The 18,511-nt window shown below is 37.6% G+C and overlaps 1 protein-coding gene across 1 annotated transcript in view; it reads left to right on the top strand.

Moving 5' to 3' along the window:
- LRCH3 (leucine rich repeats and calponin homology domain containing 3) overlaps nucleotides 1-18,511 on the top strand; it is a gene marked incomplete at its 5' end in the record, with an annotated part of 59,649 nt that overhangs the window by 24,332 nt on the left and 16,806 nt on the right. Inside the window, 13 exons of the mRNA XM_017726841.1 lie at nucleotides 92-236; nucleotides 1,398-1,524; nucleotides 2,067-2,172; nucleotides 2,357-2,493; nucleotides 3,452-3,561; nucleotides 7,712-7,805; nucleotides 8,640-8,760; nucleotides 11,270-11,418; nucleotides 12,735-12,811; nucleotides 15,532-15,627; nucleotides 16,043-16,094; nucleotides 16,231-16,371; nucleotides 17,616-17,663. Coding sequence (XP_017582330.1) covers nucleotides 92-236; nucleotides 1,398-1,524; nucleotides 2,067-2,172; nucleotides 2,357-2,493; nucleotides 3,452-3,561; nucleotides 7,712-7,805; nucleotides 8,640-8,760; nucleotides 11,270-11,418; nucleotides 12,735-12,811; nucleotides 15,532-15,627; nucleotides 16,043-16,094; nucleotides 16,231-16,371; nucleotides 17,616-17,663 — 1,403 coding nt within the window. The remainder of the gene's footprint in view (nucleotides 1-91; nucleotides 237-1,397; nucleotides 1,525-2,066; nucleotides 2,173-2,356; nucleotides 2,494-3,451; nucleotides 3,562-7,711; nucleotides 7,806-8,639; nucleotides 8,761-11,269; nucleotides 11,419-12,734; nucleotides 12,812-15,531; nucleotides 15,628-16,042; nucleotides 16,095-16,230; nucleotides 16,372-17,615; nucleotides 17,664-18,511) is intronic.

The raw sequence follows: 18,511 nt of genomic DNA, 5'->3' as shown, positions 1-18,511 counted from the left end.
TTGTGGTTAAACTTCTGCCTCTTGCCAAGCAAGGACCCTTGTGAAGTTCTAAGGCAGCTTTACTGAATCTTTCTGTTTTCCCTCCTTTCAGACTTGTCACGGAACAGATTGTCGGAGCTTCCAGCAGAAGCCTGCCACTTTGTCTCCCTCGAGACTCTTAATTTGTACCAGAACTGCATTCGGTATATCCCAGAGGCTGTTTTGAACTTACAATCTTTAACATTTTTAAATATCAGGTAACAGATGTCTTACAAATTTTGCTTTAGTATGAGTAGTCTAGGTTTATACATTTTGGTGCATCCATAATAATGCTAAGTTATTATGTTACATGTCATTGGATCAAAGCAACCTGAATGAGTCTTATGCACTTAGGTGGATCAGGGAACATAAGGATTAAGCAGCAGCTTGTAGAAGAGGAGCATGAAGAAGAAAGCTAGTTCCAGCTTGAAAGAATAAATAAATTCCAGTAGGTTCCATGTGAAATACCACCATGCAGGCTTAAAAGAGATGGTAGAGCTTTTGCATAGTCTCTTTTCAATGCCGCTCTCAGCAGCTAAATGCATGGGTTATATAACCATATATATATATAACCTTATATATAATAAGGCTTGTGCAATATCCCTTTGCCTTCACTGTACTGATGGCTTTGGAAGATCTTTCTCAAGCATTATGACTTCCCTGCCGGGATTAAAAGCAAGTTGCTGCAACTTGGCCTGTTGATGAAATCCAAATGTGCACAGCATCTTCCATTTGTAGAGAGTCTTTTAGAAGATGTGGAAGGTTTCTCTTCAGAAATTGGCAGAGATACTAATAAAAAAGTCTCAGGCTATTTCTTTCTGGTGTTATAAGCACACTAAATTGACAAAAGTATATTTCTTTCTTTTTTCTATTGATGTGAAAATTGTACCAATAGGATACGAATCAGATACGGATTTCCTAATGCTGTATCTCTAGTAAGTGCAGTACCGTTATTATCCTTACTTAATCAGAAATACACTTTAAATATTCAGTGTCTCATTACTTTCTCTGTGGCATTTCTTGTGTGCTGACCTGCAGTGCTGCCCATGAGAAAAGCTGTTGCACTCAGCCCAAACATACTCTTTTGTGACAGAGCATAGCCAGTTATCAGAGGCACCTGAAAGGGCACAAAAATGTCACATTCCTCCTCACTGAGTTCAAAAGCATCTGATCAGCCTTGAAACTTGATATCCAGAGTTTGTTTACACATAACTAGATAAAGCAAGTAATGAAGAACAGCCTCATGGAACTACTTCTGTAGTAATCACATAAAAACTGATTTGATCATCTAAAGGGAGTGTGCTTTTTGTATGTGTCTTTCATTGCATGAATATTTCTCATTAGAGTTCTGATTATTTTGTTTTCTTTCTGTCCAAAAGTCGAAACCAGCTTTCAATATTGCCAGTACACCTCTGTAGTCTACCACTAAAAGTTTTGATAGCAAGTAATAATAAATTGGTTTCAATACCTGAAGAAATTGGACGGCTCAGACAGCTGACAGAGCTTGTGAGTATGCACTTGATTTTCAACGATTACTATTCTGCTCTTGGCCTAAGGAAGATCTGTGTCTTCCACAGTGTCTCTAACTACATTTGGTTTTGTATAGATGTGTTAGAAAAGAGTTTTAAATACTCTGAGATTTTAAAAGAATTTGATGTGAGGGAAAGATGCACTGGAGAGTAAATGATCCATGTCAATTTAAATGTTTTCCCTATTCTAGAAAGGATGGCCTGGTAGAATTACAGCTCTTGCTATGTTTGTTTCTGGCAAAAAGCTTTTACGTAGCAAGTTGTGCTGTCGGAAATACTATGGAGTAACTTGAAATAAATTTCTCCATCCAAATGCTTAATCTTTTAAAGCTTTTATTTCCCCTTGTGTTTAAAATGAGAACAATGCTTCATATCAGCAGTGAGATTTGATGAATATAAGGATCTGAGGTGTTATATAAATAGCTGTCTTTTTCTTTCAGTCCCTAAATAGAGCTGCATATTTTAGTTAGCAGAGACTTAGCAGACAATGGTAACTCATTCCTTGCTCTTGCTTTGTAGGATGTGAGCTGTAATGAATTACAGACAATACCTCCACAGATTGGCAATTTGGAATCCTTGCGAGACCTGAATGTCAGAAGAAATAATTTGGTGCGTTTACCTGAAGGTGAGAAAAATGGCTGTCAGTTATAACAGCAGAAACTTCAAACACTTCGTTATTTTCAATCTCTTTTCCTTTCCCTGAGAGCTGGAAACAGCTTAATTGTTTTGTGAAACACATATTTTTATACTCTTGCTTTTTCTTATACTCTTTTAATCTTCTGAATTGTATGTTTGTTTTCTATCTCCAGAGCTTGCTGAGTTGCCTTTGATTCGATTAGATTTCTCCTGCAATAAAATAACAACAATACCAGTTTGTTATAGAAACCTCAGACATCTTCAGACCATCATGTTAGAAAACAACCCTCTCCAGTCCCCCCCTGCACAGGTAAACTGCAGCTACAAAATCAGATAACTAGTTCAGCTAACAATGGCAGAACTAAGTTATAAACTGAAGGATTATATTATATCTTTGTTATTTAAGAACAAGAGAACTTTAAATAAATTCTATTGCCTAAAAGTGTTAAATATAAAGCACAGCTTGAAAAATCCCTTTTCTTCTCTTTACTGTATTAATAGTCTCTGCTGAGGGATATTACAAAGAATTCCACTAATGTTAGCTTGAACATTTCTGCTTTCAGCATAGGAGAGAGGAAGCTCTGTTAGGAAAGACTCAGTTTCTGCCACTCAAATGTCAAAATTTTGACTGAGGCCTCAGTGCTGCAGTTTGCTGGTCCACTTTGCAGCAGAGTACTCAAATTGGCCTTTCAGCTAGAAAGCGCAATATTGTTAGTGACTAATTTGGTTTTTAGTGTGGGTGTACGAGCCCCTGAGTAGTACAGGTTCTACTGTGCGCTGCTGCACCAGAGTCAAGAGGAGCATTTGCTGAAACTTGTAGTTTCAGTAGGGTTTTGCTTTCCTTGTGGAAGCAGAGACAGCTGTTACTGGCTTTATTGACTATACATTTGAGCTGGCTTTGGCAGTCTGCCACTGCCATTCAGATCTGGGCATGGGTGGGATGCATCTGTTCTGATGCCAAGGGTATAAATTCTAGTACTTGTAAATACTCGTGTCTTGTTTGCGTGATGAAATTTCAGCATCCAGCTGACAGAGTTGCCTGCAGACCAGATGTACTTGGAGGACAGCTTCCATTTGTCTATCACAGGCATCCCATGATGCTCCACTATAGCTTTTACTCTAAAATGCAGTGAGATTAGAATAAAAGATACATTGGTTGATGTAAATGTGCTCATTTATTATTATTCTCAACTGCATCTTGAATGTCTGTAGTGTACTTCGAAAATGTATTGTCAAATTATGTTTACTTGATTTTTTTTTTTTTAAAGATATGTATAAAAGGGAAAATTCATATATTTAAATACCTGAATATAGAAGCATGCAAGATAGCTCCAGACTTGCCTGATTATGATAGGAGACCCATGGGATTTGTATCATGGTAAGTTTTGCACAACCCATGTTCCTAGTTTTAATGGTATTCGGGAAAATTTTGTTAGTCCACCTTGAATTTATTAAAAAAACAGATCAAGATTGTTCTTTGGCAAGTGCATTTGAGGTGGCTTTGAAAAATATTGGTTTTGGTATTTCATGGTGCATTCTAGCAAGGTACTGGTGTGTAAGGCAGGAGAAGTGGTTCAGGAGATGACCTGGGCAGTCTCATGTGAGAGGCAGGTCAGAGCTGACGTGCAGTAAAAAGAGAGTAATAATAACCAATACAGGAGGTATGCTCTTGTGTTGTTAGCATGTATGTTCAATTTACGAGATCTTAATATTTTCCACAGACTTACTGAATCATATCCCTGCTGTGATTTTTAACCTTTTGTACAGAATTTTAGACATGCTGTGCTCAAACGGCAGGTGTAAATGCTGATCTCTACCCCGTTAGTAAACTGTTATTTTTGGCAAGCTTTCACTTGGCACTGCTGCTTGGCATTGTAACACAAATATTGGAACAGTCAGCCATATCAGCTGTTAAATTAAGATGTCTAGCAAAAAGCAGGAGTTATGATTTATTTCTGTCATGTGATACAGAAGAAAGGGAGTCAGTGAAGTATGAAACTGGATATATATAAAAATTACTTCAGTCATCTTGGAAGGTAGTAATAAGGTGTGGAGGAGTAAGTTGCTGAAGGATGTACTGCTGCCTTAGCAGCAATAAAACACAAATCAGGAGGCTTCACAATAAATCATCATGAGTCAGATTCATGAAGAAGAATTTGCATGAGGGACTGACAGTGATTCCTCTTCGGCCCTGAATGTCATAAATTACTGTTCTAGATGAGGTCAACATATGAGCATGATGAGTGTTAATCAATTTCCAGTACAAGCTGTTGCAGATGGTTTCTGCATAATACTGAGGATACTGTCCTTTTACTGGAAGGAAAAGGCTCTAAGTGAGAAAATGTCATGATCTGTTGAGCTCTAACATAATTTGTTTAAGAAAAATTCAAAATCAGGTGGGCTGTGTGCTCACTGATTTATTGCTGTCTGTAGCTGTATATTGCTCTGGAAATGTTCATAAATTGCTTTTGTGAAGTGAGAACAATTAATGTATTTTAATCATAGCTTGGAATTGTAAATGTAAAAATAAGGGCAGAACTAGTTGAGGGTACTTTCTCTAGAATTTTTACCAGACTCAGCAGTATGAAGTGATCTTCACCTGACTTTCCTTTAGCTGTATTTCTGTACCCAGAAGGAGGTAAGAGTTGATGATAGAATTACTTGTTGTTACTGTGCTGCATTTAGTGTTGCAGGTGATTCCTTTCATCTTCAGGTACCTATGGAAGAACTGTCCATGGAGCAGAGTACATATTAGAAGAAAATTGTAGTGAAAGAGAGAATTCCCGGTTACTATACTTTTATGTAATTTGGGATGAAAGAAATAAAATCCTTCAGCTGTGATGCAGTTAATATTTCTAGGCCAGGCACAAGAGCTTTGTTTTTGTTATCTTCAAATGTGACCAATAGAAATAAGGGTATCAGTCAGTCCACCTGGACTTTGTTGCTGGTTTATCTGATCAGCTTGGTGTAATAATGTGCAGGTTGAGAGTCTGAGTGGTAGAGACTCTTAAAGTTTAAAGAAGTTTGTGTCATGCTGTCTATTCACTCTTGATCAAACATTTTTAATAGCAAGGCTGTTGTTGCTGCTAATAAAACAAGATGCACTGAAACATTATGGCAGGAAGTGTGGGTTGGAGGTTCTAGCACAGCTAATTCTTGGTTTTAGCCTTGTCAAATTATATCAAACTGTTCTACCAGAGTGAAACCCTGTATGTTTCAATCCTTTTCTAAACATAAGCTATGTGAAATTTATCTTGCAGCAAGTTTTGTTCAGCTGCAAAAAGCCAGTCTCTCATTTGCTGCAACAGTGAAGCTGAGAGCAGCTCAGGTTGGTGCTGGAGGGAATGGGTTTGAGAGGACACAGAACTGTCGAAGCTGTGTAGCAGTTTTTGGCACTGAGGCAGATTGGCATAGTCTGGAGCTAGAAGGTTTAAAATACCAAGTATTCATGGGTGAACCAGTGTAGTGAATATTCTGGGACTTGGGCAACTGTTCTTTCTTACGGGAGGTAAAGATACAGGTTTTAGTGTGACTTTGAAATTGTGGCAAGTATTGTCTTTCATTGTTGGTCTTAGCAGGCATTTGGCTTTTCATCCTTTTATTTCAAGTCTTACACAACTTTCTATATGCTGTAGTTGCCCCAAAATGCTCTGATCTGTCCAAATGCCTAAATGTTGTTCCTTGTGGCTTGTTGGTCAGGGAGGAATAAAAATCTTAAGTCTCAGCTGATGGCTGCTATATGATTATAAATGTGTAAAGTGTGTAGCATTGGATAGCCGGATTTAGTTGTGAGAGTTGGGAATACAGAAAGCAGCTTTCTTGTTAAAAAGGACAAGTCCTGGGCATAGTGATTATGTATTTTTGAGCTTCCAGCTAGCTTTAGTGTTAGATGTATATAGCTTTTCAAATTCTCCAGTTGAAAAGGGAGGCTAAAGAAAATTTGTATCAAAACACTTCCTTATTTTTGAGCTCAGTTTGCAATAATTGTTTGGTTTACAACAGGGTGCTCAGGAGATGCTGAAAACACTGATTTATTTAAAATGGAATTATACTGCAGATGGATTTTTCTTTGATCCATGTTTTAAATTCAGTATGTAAGTTCTATGAACTGTTAGTATAATTATGGTTCTGTTGTCAGTGATTCAGGTTGGTAGCGCTTTAACTACATTGGGTGATTTCATGGTCATTCTTTTTTCTTCCCAATCAAATGAAGGGAGTTGTTTTTTCTTTTGCTTTTTTTCCTTCTGGTGGTTTATTTTTGCAGATGATCTTTCTGTTCAAATACAAGGCCATAAAAGTGGAACTCCTCTGAGTTAATCAAAACTCCATGCAGATGCAAGAGCTTGTCTTTTAGTCTATATCTGCATAGAAACAGATGCATAGCTTAATGTTTCTCATCTGTAGCCTCATCCCTCCTGGTACTTCTTTGCTATTTCATGTCTATTTGAAAACTAAAATAGGCCTTGATTCTAGCCTGTCAGTCTTCTACGAAGTCATACACACACATATGGAATAATAATAATGATAATAATAAATTTGAAAATAAGTATTTCCTGAAAGTGGAATTGCAGAGGGAGCAGCAACTTGAGAGCAATACCAGTGAGAAAATGACCTGCAATTTAGTTACGATGGGGTGAAGCAATTAGCTTCCTGAAATTCATTCTTCCTTGTGCATTATGTAGTAATTACTGCTGCAGTTCTCCCTGGGGCATCGAGTGCCAGTAGGACAGTTGAACCATTGTGAAATGCCATCTGCAGTGGATCAGACAAGTCCCATTGCCTCTTATAGTGTAGCTATCTGCAACAGTTGCCAGAGTTGACATCTGTGGTGTCTATACTGCTGAATTACATAGTTTCTAAGCCCAGAAATTTAAAGAACTGTTTGGTTATATGTATTATGACACTGGGCACATGTCTAATGCCTTTGTCTAGACATGTCATTGACAAAGCTCTGTAAATGAAAACTGTACTTCTACAGTTATTATATTATGATGCTTTTGAAATACTGTCCAGCTTACTGCAGTTTTGTGCGTAATTACGACAAAGAAGACATTTATGTTATACATGCTGCATACTTTTGAGTAGAAGTAGTATATTCTGTATTTTTAGTGATTTTGTACGTATTTGTGCTTATTTATATAATAGTTTGTTGGACAGTGTTTTTCAACCAAAACATATGAGTAGTTGGAAATGGAAGTTTGACTTGTTAAACAGAGAAATATGAGACCATTTTGCAGTTTGCATTGTCATAATTTCTCTTTGGGAAATGTTTGAAGAGTGGACCTGTACTTTGAATCAGCTTAGGTCTGAAAAGTCCCGGCAGTGGCAGGTGACAGCTGACTGACAAGGATGGTGAGTTGTAAGCACATGCCTCCTGCTCTATTGTAGCAAATGCAGTGTGAGGTTTTCAGACATGCTGAGCTTGTGAGCACACTGCAAGTGTGCTTGGTAGCTTATGCTGATTTTGTTCTGTAATAGCTGATAAGCTTTTGGTGGTGTTTATATCATATAAACTGTGTGTTTGACAGCCACGAGGAACTCTATTCCAGTCGTCCATATGGAGCACTCGATTCTGGCTTCAATAGTGTGGACAGTGGAGACAAGAGATGGTCAGGGAATGAAGTAAGTGTTGCAGCTTTATTTTTGTTGAGTGCAGAATTGTATAGGAAAGAGAACTAAATGTATGCATTTGGAAGCACATTCCATAGGTAACATGGATATGCTGGTGTGCAGGTTGCCTTGAGCCAATATTACTTGTTGTTTTATTGGAGAAAAAACAAGCTCAATTTTATATGGGACAGACCCAAGTTGGAAATACTAATAGAAATGTATAAAATGGTGCATGAGAAATTAATTTACTGGAGCATAAAAAAATGAGAAAAATGGGGTTCCTCGTTTTAAAAACCTGGTAACAGTTTCATATTACAATGCTGAGTCAACTGTAATTATTCATGAAAAGTTGTTTCAATAAAATAAATCTGAACATGAAAATTCAGCTTCAGAAATCAGCTGGAAATTTTGTCTTCTTCCTTTGCAGCTTGTTTGAAATGTTAAAATCTGTTTGCTATTTAGAAGCAGGAAAATAGGATCTCTTAGCAAAAAGATTGTCAATTATTATTCCCAGGAAGAAGTTCCCTTTTCCTCTTGGGACAACTATAAAGTAGCCAAGACCTAAAGTGTCTCAGTGAGCTATCCTCCATATATCTGCTTGCATTTCTAGCTTGGTTTTAGGGAAGGTGCTAGGATTTTCCATCCTGGGATGTCTTCAGGCATGTGCAGATACGGCAAACAAAACTGTAGGCAAGCTGGTTTCTAAAGAAAGCTCTTAATTTGCTTTAAATTAGTGTTTTGTGGTTGTAAAACAGGACAATTGAAGTACAAACCAAGAGGTAGTAGCTTACAAAATTATGTTTCTGAAGAAGAATGTTTCCTGACTTCGCTGTTTGTGTTCCAAAGCCAACAGATGAGTTCTCAGATCTCCCGTTACGTGTGGCAGAGATCACCAAAGAGCAGAGATTGAGAAGAGAAAGTCAGTACCAAGAAAACAGAGGGAATGCAGTGGTAACTAATGGTGGAGGTAAGTAGTGACCTTTGGCTAATAGTGTGTATTGTCATCATTATTAAAGTTCCAGAATGTTTCCTATAGATATTGATTGTTTAAAGAGGAAAAAAACAGAAAGGTCCAGGTAGAATTACACAAAAGCAATGTTGTGGAAACTGTAAAAATACTGTTGTTTTAAGGATGTTAAAGGCAAAATCAAATAGCAGCAGAGTTGGGATTTTCTTGAAAACTTTGTCAGTTTTTGCATATGTGCTATGTTAAAGTCTCCAACTGCTTCAAATTTTGGTATTTTGGAATACTGATTCAGTGCATGGAGTTTTGCTGTTTGAGCTTTTGGGGAAAATTTACTGCAGTAGTAAATTGTCAGTGCTCTGTGCCGACTGCTGTCAGAACGAGATGAGCAATTTTGTCAGGGAATTTCATATTTCCAAGTAGTACAAATGTCTCATTCCAGTCTTGGATTTTAATCCAAACTTTAAAGCCATCTAGAAGGGGCTGGTGTTTGTGAGTGGCAGTGCTTTTTTGTTGCACTTTCTCAGTTGGTGTCCTGCAGTCTTAACAGGATCCCCTTCGTAATTGTTCAAGAGTTGATTGTGCTTTCTATGTTTCTTGATCTCCACAGTCCTCCTTCATTTTAACTTCCAAATTATCTGCTGCTACCAGTGTCTTCTTTTGTCTATATGGCTTAATTTTAACAGTCTTTCAGGTTTGTTTTTTCAATCATTCCTTCTTCTCCATTTTTCTGCACTTCTTATTATTAGATCTCATCTGCATATACTTCGATTGACTTTTCTTCTTCCTCAGCTGCTCCCTGTTTTTCATTTTCCCTGGTGGCTACAGTACATCTTCTCTTAAGTGTCACTCTTCCCAACTACATCTAATCCCCTGTGCCCTACTCCCACTTTTTCTTCTCTCTTCCCTCTTCTTCCCCATCTTTATCTTTTGGCATCTTCTTTTCTTGGTCTTATTCTTCTGTGCTGCAACTTTCTGGTTTTTTTGCCATCTTCTAGAAATAGCTGAAGTGTTCTAGTTGACTCACACTCTTTCACACATTAATGGGGAAAAAATTAATTTCAAACAGTTAAATTCTGGCAGTTAGAAGAGTTGAAGGCATGGTGTCATGGGGAGCTCTGGGCAGCCTTAATAGCAGGTAGTGCTGCCAGCTGTGCCTCCAAGACTAACTTTATTTCGTTCTTTGGGTTTTGTACACCAGGGATTTCAAAATGCCTTGCAGACTTTTAAGCTGGAGCACAATCAGTTCATGAGTAGGTGTATCTGAGAGGGGCACAAACCATGGCATGTGGCTGTCAGAGATCCAGATGCTTTGCAGTTTTGTGTTCCTACCACAGATACTAATATCTTTCACTCATTTCTGTATTATTGTTGCTATCATCACCATCATCATTATTTAATAAGCAAGGCTGGAAAGCAGGGGAGTTTTGGTTTGTTGGGGTTTTTTTTTTAGATTCGAAACTGAGATGGTGATTTAATAAAGCCAAAGTATATAGGAATGTAGTTTTGGATGGTTGTGGTAGCAGAGGGGGTGGCTTTGGCAGTAACAGTTGCTAGATTGTGTGGTGAGGCAAAGAGAAGTCTGTTTTAGACAAGCAGGAAAGGGGCGGGGGAGTAAAAAAGAATGTCTGCAGGAGTCTGGAGCAAGTTTGGGGAGAGTTTCAAGAAAAAAAGAAAGCTGTAGTGCTCTGAAAGGGAACTTAAACTTTCCCCTCCATCCCCAGAGCAGTATTTTTCACCAGAGGGGGTTTGCTCAATGTCATGACTCTTAGAATCCCTGGGCAGAATGTGGAAAAGCAGTGACAAGTGAAAAAATTGCCCTACATAATATCTCCCCCACAAAGGAAAATCAATACCAGACAAACTGTGCTGTTTCTTGCTCTCATTTCAGTGGTTCCCAATTTCTTTTTTCATTCCTCTTTTTAAATAAAATTGCAGGTGTCGTTACATTGTTTTAGAGGGGTTTTGTTGCTTTCTGTAGTGTTGTTCATTATTTTCACATACACTTCTTATATTTATTGTCTTTGCATCCAGATAATTTAGACATGCTGCTCTTTTTTTTGTTGTAGTAGTAATACTAGTAGAAGGATCTGTCATATCCATTCTAATTTTTCTGACAGAGAACCAAGAGAAATTATTCAAAAATGTACACCATCATAGTACAAGTATTGGTATTAGCTGAAAGATTTTGATAAATATTTTTTGGTTTTGGAAAAAACCCCACAGTATTTACTTTCTTAGTCATTGCAAAATATCTGCAGCCAGCAGTATAAAACTACATGCTTGATACATGTTTCTTGTTGCTTTTTGAAAGTCATAAATTTTATCATTATTTCAAAATTTGTTTATTTAATGTTAGTGGGCCTGGCAAAATCCAAGAGCTTTCACGCTGAGCTTTCCCAGATGGAAGAAAAAGTAGGGTCTTAGTTCCTGACATTGCTGCATTCTTGGGTTTTTTCCTCTCCTGTGGGTTATCTAATTGTGGATGTTTTCTCTGTGTATGTTTGTCAAGTGGAACATGATCTTGATCAGATCGACTACATTGACAGCTGTGCCACGGAGGAGGAGGAGGAAGAGGTGAGGCAGCCCAAGTGCCTGGACTCAGACAGCCTCAGCTCCCAGTTCATGGCATACATTGACCAGCGGCGAATCTCCAATGAGGTGGTGCTTTCACTTGAAATCATTAAATTCACCCACCCCAGCAGGGCCCTAGTGAAAACTCTTCCCTCTTAAGTCATTTGGATGTTAAATTACTAGAGAGAGTCCTCAGAAACTGAACCTATAGAAACAGATTTTTGGCCACATAATGTTTCATTCTGTGTTCTGTCAGTCTTAATTAGTACCTACGTACACAGTTACACAGTTCAGTGGCTCACTGTACAGACTACATGAATAACTTGTCTGAAAAAATCTTTGTGGCTGCTCTGCTTAAACAGTAACTGTTGTGTTGTGATTCAGATGAGTCCTTTCAAAGTTTTGTGTGTTTTGAAGCAGAAAGATATTTGCTATTTGAAGGAAAAAAAAAAAGTGGATCTTTAGCTTTTATGTAGGAGCCTGGTCCCTATTTTGTCAGCTTTATATTACTATGTTTAAAATCAGTCACACGAGTATGAGAGATGCATTAATTTGCAAATCTCGTAAATTCAATAACAAATCACAGAAGCTGAAGCATAGACACAAGAGCAAAACTCAGAAAAGGCAACTGTAGGCAATGCAATCCAAGGACTCCTTGCTGTAGATAGGGAAAAGGCATTGTTCAGCATCACAACAGCTGTTCCTTGGGGTCTGTCTAGTCATAAAAATTAAACTGCTTTGAGCTGAAACAGTAGTTTCTCTAAAAAGACAGTCCAAAATACTACTTAGAGAGGCTGACTGCAGTATAGCAGCATGCATGCAGGCATGAGTGAAAACTGGCAAGATAATCTTGAAAAGTTTCTATTTTCCTACATTAATGGGTGTCAGTGGAAGTTTTTAAATAACACCAAAGGCAATATGTCTGTTCCCAAAAGGATGAATTATTTCGTTGTTCAGATTAAACCTAAAGTGTTCTCATTAATCCCATGTTTTGCTTTCTTGGTCCCTCTGGGACCTGTCTTTAGAACATCATAAAAGACTGTCAGCTCCTTTATTCTGTATTTCTGAGAACCCAGTCTGCACTGCTGTACACTTGTAGAGTTAAACTCCAAAGAATGTATTTTCATTTCAATACAAATTTTATACCAACATGAACTTCCCTGCATGATTCTTAATACTGGAGGTTTTAAACTCCCAAATAAACTTATTTATTTAAATTGGAGAAAAAATAAGAGTGAGCTTGCTTGGTTGGAAATGAACATCCTTGACTTGTGTTGTGTTTCTTTGTCAGGTGTTTTCAATACCAGTAGTTACAGATGTAGCTCTGCAAAGAGATTGTTTGGCATTAATGTACAGTTTTCGGAATAAATTGCTAGCTTAGTCTTTTGTGGTTTTTTGCATAGAGCTCGCCAGCAAAGCCTGTATCCATCAGAGAGTTTCAGAGAACAGAGGATACAAGACGACATTTACATCAAAACAGGTAAGAATTACTGTGGTAATAATAATTTTATCCAGAATTTCATGATGAATGCAGAGCACGTGTTTACTAAACGTATTTAGAAAATGGCATTGTTTTCTGTTGCTTCACCAGAAGTGTGTATGGTACTTCATTGATAAATTATTGCTCCAGATTAGGAATTGGAATTCTAATAATGGCTGTGAGCAAAAGGCATAACTGTTCTATGCCAATGTTCAACTTTAAATCAGTTGGTTAAATAAATCTGCCTAATTCAAGTGCATAGTTTTAAACTGATTTAATATCTTCTTTTTGTGATTTAATTTGTACTTTGATTAAATAGTTGGTTTAAGCTGTTATTACATAGAGGACAAAGGGGATAAAGGTACTGCAGGAAGGATAGAGATACTATGGAGTATCTTATGTGCCATGAGGACACATTCATGGTTGATTCCTTTAGTATTGTGGGAGATTCATTTATGTTGAAAAGTACCTTTCTGGGCCATAATCATGAGCTTACATCAGCGGAAAGGATAGAATGGGAATCAATGCTGAAAACAAGTTGCTTATTTTGATGAAGTATGCCTGTGATCTTTAGTGATTACTTGGCTTATTGGAGAGAATGGTCATCTGTAAAATAAAGGTCAGAATTGGACAGAGAGTATCAATGAGGGGTGGTTAAGTTTCTGAAAAAATTTTGGATGTCTAGTAAAAGAAAAGAAGATAAGCAAATAAAAGATAAAAAATAAGCAAATTCTTGCAAATGAAAATTGATAGAACCTTTGTTATACCGTTGAAGCATTTCAGTATTCTGTGGAGTGAAAGTGAATTTGCAGGGACTCCACAGAAAACCAGCCCAGTTGTACTTGGAATGTTTGGGGGGGGCAGGGGAGTGGTGGAAAAGACAACTGCTAGTCCTAAATATGTCATTACTTATGCTGTCAGTAGAAACCAGTTTTTAATGGATTCTGAAATGGTATTGAAAGAGAAAATGAAATCAAGATTAGTGTATAAATTTTTCCAGAGTTTTGGCAACATTTTAATAGGCATTCTGAAATGTGCAGAAAATGTGCAGATACAGTAGCTGTACTGATAGAAGGGAGGGTAACTGCTACAGCATGTGTCAGCATTCCTTATCCTGTCCACAAGTCAGGTATCAAGTGATACAGCAGTTCTGCCATGTTCTCCCCAAAAAAAAGTGAGTGCTCTTGGTTTGCAAAACTGATTTTTTGCTTGTTTGTTTATTTATTTTTCTATTTGAACATTTGCGGTCGACATGGAAATAATTAGACTTTACAAACACTGGTTTCCATGGTAAATCTGAAGGGACTAGGAGAAGGCTGGTTAGCTGGGGAGAGCTGCTGTTTACATAGACAGATGTTAATGATAAAGGAAGTTGTAGTTCAGTAAGGTATCCAGTGATTTCAAAATTTAACTTAAGGACAGCAGCAGATCTTCATGCAGAAGTAGTTCATCAACGATCTAAATGAATTGTAGCTTACTATGCTGCAGCAGAGTGAAATTATCAAGGCAGTAAAACCAGGTCATGTTGTTATTGCCTTCAAAGTTGTGTAAAAACAGCCATATGACAATGAGTAATTTTTTTGTATTTCAAGCTTGTATTAGTCAAGTATTTTATTTTGTGGCAACCACAAGTTGTAAAGTGCTTCCACAATAATTCTGCACAAATGCCTTGGCAGGCAGCCTCTTCTTTTTTTTCTGAGGCATGCTGGAGCCATTAAAACTCTGAAAGTTGGATGTAACACAGACTTCATCTCAAGAGTACTTATATTAGTTGATTCAATTAAATAAATACGGTTTGTGCCTCTGGACAGACTGTGGTGCATTCCTGATGCAACAAAGCTGTGTGTACTCTGCTCTAAACACACTTCTTGGCACTGAGCTGAACCCAGTCCTGTCTGTTAAAACAGCTCTAAGTAATGGATTTGTCATGTGCTTCGGTGCTAATTTAAGTAACAGAAAAGACCTGTAACATATGGGTCTCCCACATCTCATCTTCGTGAGGAAAAGGCCCTAAGTGTGCACACAGCCAGCTGGACTGACATTTTTGGAAATGCATGGTTTTAAGTGTGTCTGTGTTCCATGGCTGCCCCGGGAGCGAAGGTCACAGAGTTTAGGCTGTCAAGAGTAAGCTCCTTGATTTCCATCAACTTAGTTTCTAGGCAGCAACATGTCAGGGTACATGCTGTAGACTGTGGACCTTGGGAATTGTTTCAGTGCTAACAGCTGCCTCCTAGCAAAGAACTGACTGCAAAATTTCTCCCTTATTGTTGATATGATGGATAAGAGCCAGATGGGTTCTTGTTTACCTTGTGACTTTGAGGGCTTGTGTCAGTGGCAGTCACCTGATTGGTGAGCTGAGCAGGTTTGTGCTGAAAATATCAAAGGTTCCTGAGGTTTAAAAATAATTCTGCTCTTCCCAGAGCAGAATAAGGCCTACAATAACCAGAATATTGTCTTAAAAGAGAGAGTCCATCTTCATGTATTTTGAAATCATTGTTAATTAAGCAAGTTATGTTTAATTGCAAACTGCAGTAGTTGTGATCTAACTTGGTATCCCAATGTGATTTCTTTAGTCCAAATTTCACTTTTGTAATTATCTGAAGCTAATTGTTTGGGCATTTCTCTCACAAAAACAGTTGTGATCTAGAGTAGAATTAATCTGATGGTAGTCTATATGCATCAGTGGCCAAATCCCCTTCCACCTGGTGTTTTACCTGCAGGGACACAGATGAATTACGAAGACCTGAAACTCTAAATTTGATGCAGGACAGAGAGCATCACCAAGTACTAAGGAGTTATGTGGACAGGACAGAGAGGTAGGGAAAAGGAAGTTGATAGTTTCTGCTGATTCATTTTATTATTTTCTCCTCCCTCAAATAACCATAGTAGCCAGTTGTTCCTCTAAATGAGGATCATCTGAAAAATTCCTGGTTTGGTTCCTCTTAGAGAACGGGTGTAAAGTACTGGGTATCTCAATGTAGTATGCCAAATACACAATCCCATTGGTACATCTTGTGCTGTAAAAAAAATTTATTACAACTTGGGAGAAGAAATAGAAGTAACTGCACAAAATCTGTCATTCACAGTGAGTTAAATCATCATCACAGCTATTAGTAGACAGTTACTCTTATGATTTGATGAAATACTTGTGTATCACTGACAATTCATGTACGCAAAGTTTTTAGATTTAAGATTAAAAGTCTACTTACTCTCTGTTTTTGCATTTGTCAGACCCCTGCCCGATTCACCTTATTTTCTCTCTCTACCAAGTCACCAGACCCAGGTAACACATAGAATTCTAATTCCTTTGAATGAGTTTGATGCAAAACCAAACTGATGTTCTCCATAAGAGATGGGCTGTTTCTCCATAACCCATCTGCAGCTCTGACTTCATGGCCTGATGCCCTGTTTGATTCCAGGTGCCTAACACAGATTCTGAGCTGCACCGCCGGCACATCGAGCGCACCCGTCGGGAGGCCCAGCTGGCAGCCCTTCAGTACGAGGAGGAGAGGATGAGAACAAAGCAGATTCAGAGAGAAGCTGTCCTTGACTTTGTTAAGGTGTCTCCTTTTTGTACCTACTTCATACTTTATCTTTTCTAAATCCTTTAATTATAACTAATTGCCAAGGTAATTATTGCTTGTATGTTGTGCTCCTGGCACTTTATAAAGAGTTTGGACAAATAGCATTTAAATCCATTAACTGTTGGTGCTGTAGCTTAACACAGGCAAAGCTAGCACTGGGGAGGCAGATGGAAGATTTACCCAAAATACAACTGTTGCAAAGAATTCTGGTTTTGCATAGTTCACCTTATTCTCTCAGTTTTCATTTGCATAGATGTGACGGGATTGGTTTAAGAAAGAAGAGGTCTTTATCTGAGAAGGCATAGAGGCAGTTTCATTTTGAGGACAAATGTAGCTGGGAGGAAATAATCATCATACACACAAAAATATAATGCTGTCTGATCTATTTTGCTATTTTGTGGTAATAAAATAAGTTACTTTTGTGTAAAGTATGGGTGCAGACTTACAGTACATCAGGCACTCGCTCTGAGCACTGTGTCTTCTCTGTCTCTGCACTCAATATGAAGTCTTCTGCTTAACATGCCAGTTTATTTATGTGATGGTTGATTTAAATTTGTTTTACTATTTGCTGCTCTGGTCACTTACCTGAATCTCACCATCACAAATTTAAGAAATGTTACAGTTAATATTTTGGGCTTAGGGTGCTCTGCAGAGAAGCAAATAATGGTTTATTGCATATATTTGTTGTGTACAGTTAGTTTAGAAAAAGGGTCTTAGCTGCCTGAAACTAGACTTTTTGTTAGCACCAACTATTCTCAGGTCCCTGGCACTATTTTGTAGGAAAGGTGCTTATTAAAGATTCAGCTCAGTCTTTTAGTTAAAGATTAAGCTTATAGGATGCATGTTGTTTATTGATGAGTCTCCTGGGGTTTTTGGTTTGAGTTTGGGTTTTGGGTATTTTTCTTCTGTTGCCTTTGTTGTTCATGACCACTTTATTCTCAGTAGTTAAATTCCTCCCTTGGGTTGTATTTTGGGTTTATTGTGCATCTTTCATATGCATAATTTGAATTTTTTTTTTTGTTTGTTTGAATATGGAATAGAGGCTGATTTTTTTACTAATATCAGGAAAGTTTCAGCTCAGGGAATTTTGCAATTTCCCCAATGCATGTTTTATTAAAAACCAAGGCTTTTGATTTAAAACACTTTTAAGTTATGCTGGTTTGTTGTGAGCTTTTGTTTCTCTGTGACATTATTTTAAATTTCTTTTTTTTTCTGTGTAGCAAAAAGCCTCCTTAAGTCCTCAGAAACAAAGTCCAATGGATAGTGAGGTAAGAGTCTAATAAGAGCATTAGTGGGGATGTCAGCACTTAAATTCTTAGCTCTCCATCAGAGTTATTTTCCTCATTGTGGAAAACACTTCAAAACTGGGTTATAGCGTAGTTTTCACATGTTATTAAGCCTTGGGTTGGGGTTTTTTGCTTACAGGATCAGTCTAGTATTTCCTTCTGTTCATGTAGATTGCCTGTCCAAGTGTTTTGTTTTATTGTTGTACGTTTTCTGTGTTCTCTGCAGAAAATACATTTCATATTCCATTTTAACCTGCTCCTTATGAGCAGTACAGTTTATATTCTAACAGGAGTATTCAGTCAAGTTAGAGTTATAGTCATCCTTCACTGATCAGTTTTCTCACAGTTTCCCATTATTAGATCACCAGTTGTCCCAGAAATACTAAGCTTTAGAATTTTGAGGGCCATCAGAAAAAGTAATAAATTCTTAAGTTTTTCTGCTATCGTTTGATAATAATATAGTTTTTATAATCAAAACCAGGAACACTAATCATACAAGGCTCAGTCTTCTAAAATATACAGAGTTGAGCCAGTGACATCTGTTCACTCTCTGCATCAGATTCCTGCATAGTGACAGCTCTTCCACTGCTTGCCATCCCCACTTTTGTCTAGAGAAAGATAATTCACTTGGTAGTGTTAATTAGATCAAAACTTTTAATATCATAACAAATATGATAGTTCTTTAGCAGCATTTTCCAACTCTTTTTGTCAGAAGATTACCAAAATGTGGGGTAATTTAAATAGTTTTTACTCCTTTTTCTCCCTAATGTTTTTCTGTTCTTAATGTATTCTTTTAAAAGGTCTTTTGTTCTACCAGAGTAAGCACTGTG

The sequence above is a fragment of the Corvus brachyrhynchos genome, unplaced genomic scaffold (genome assembly GCF_000691975.1).
Source record: "Corvus brachyrhynchos isolate BGI_N302 unplaced genomic scaffold, ASM69197v1 scaffold162, whole genome shotgun sequence".
In the NCBI taxonomy this organism is placed as follows: domain Eukaryota; kingdom Metazoa; phylum Chordata; class Aves; order Passeriformes; family Corvidae; genus Corvus; species Corvus brachyrhynchos.
This window is presented reverse-complemented; position numbering and strand designations above follow the sequence as displayed.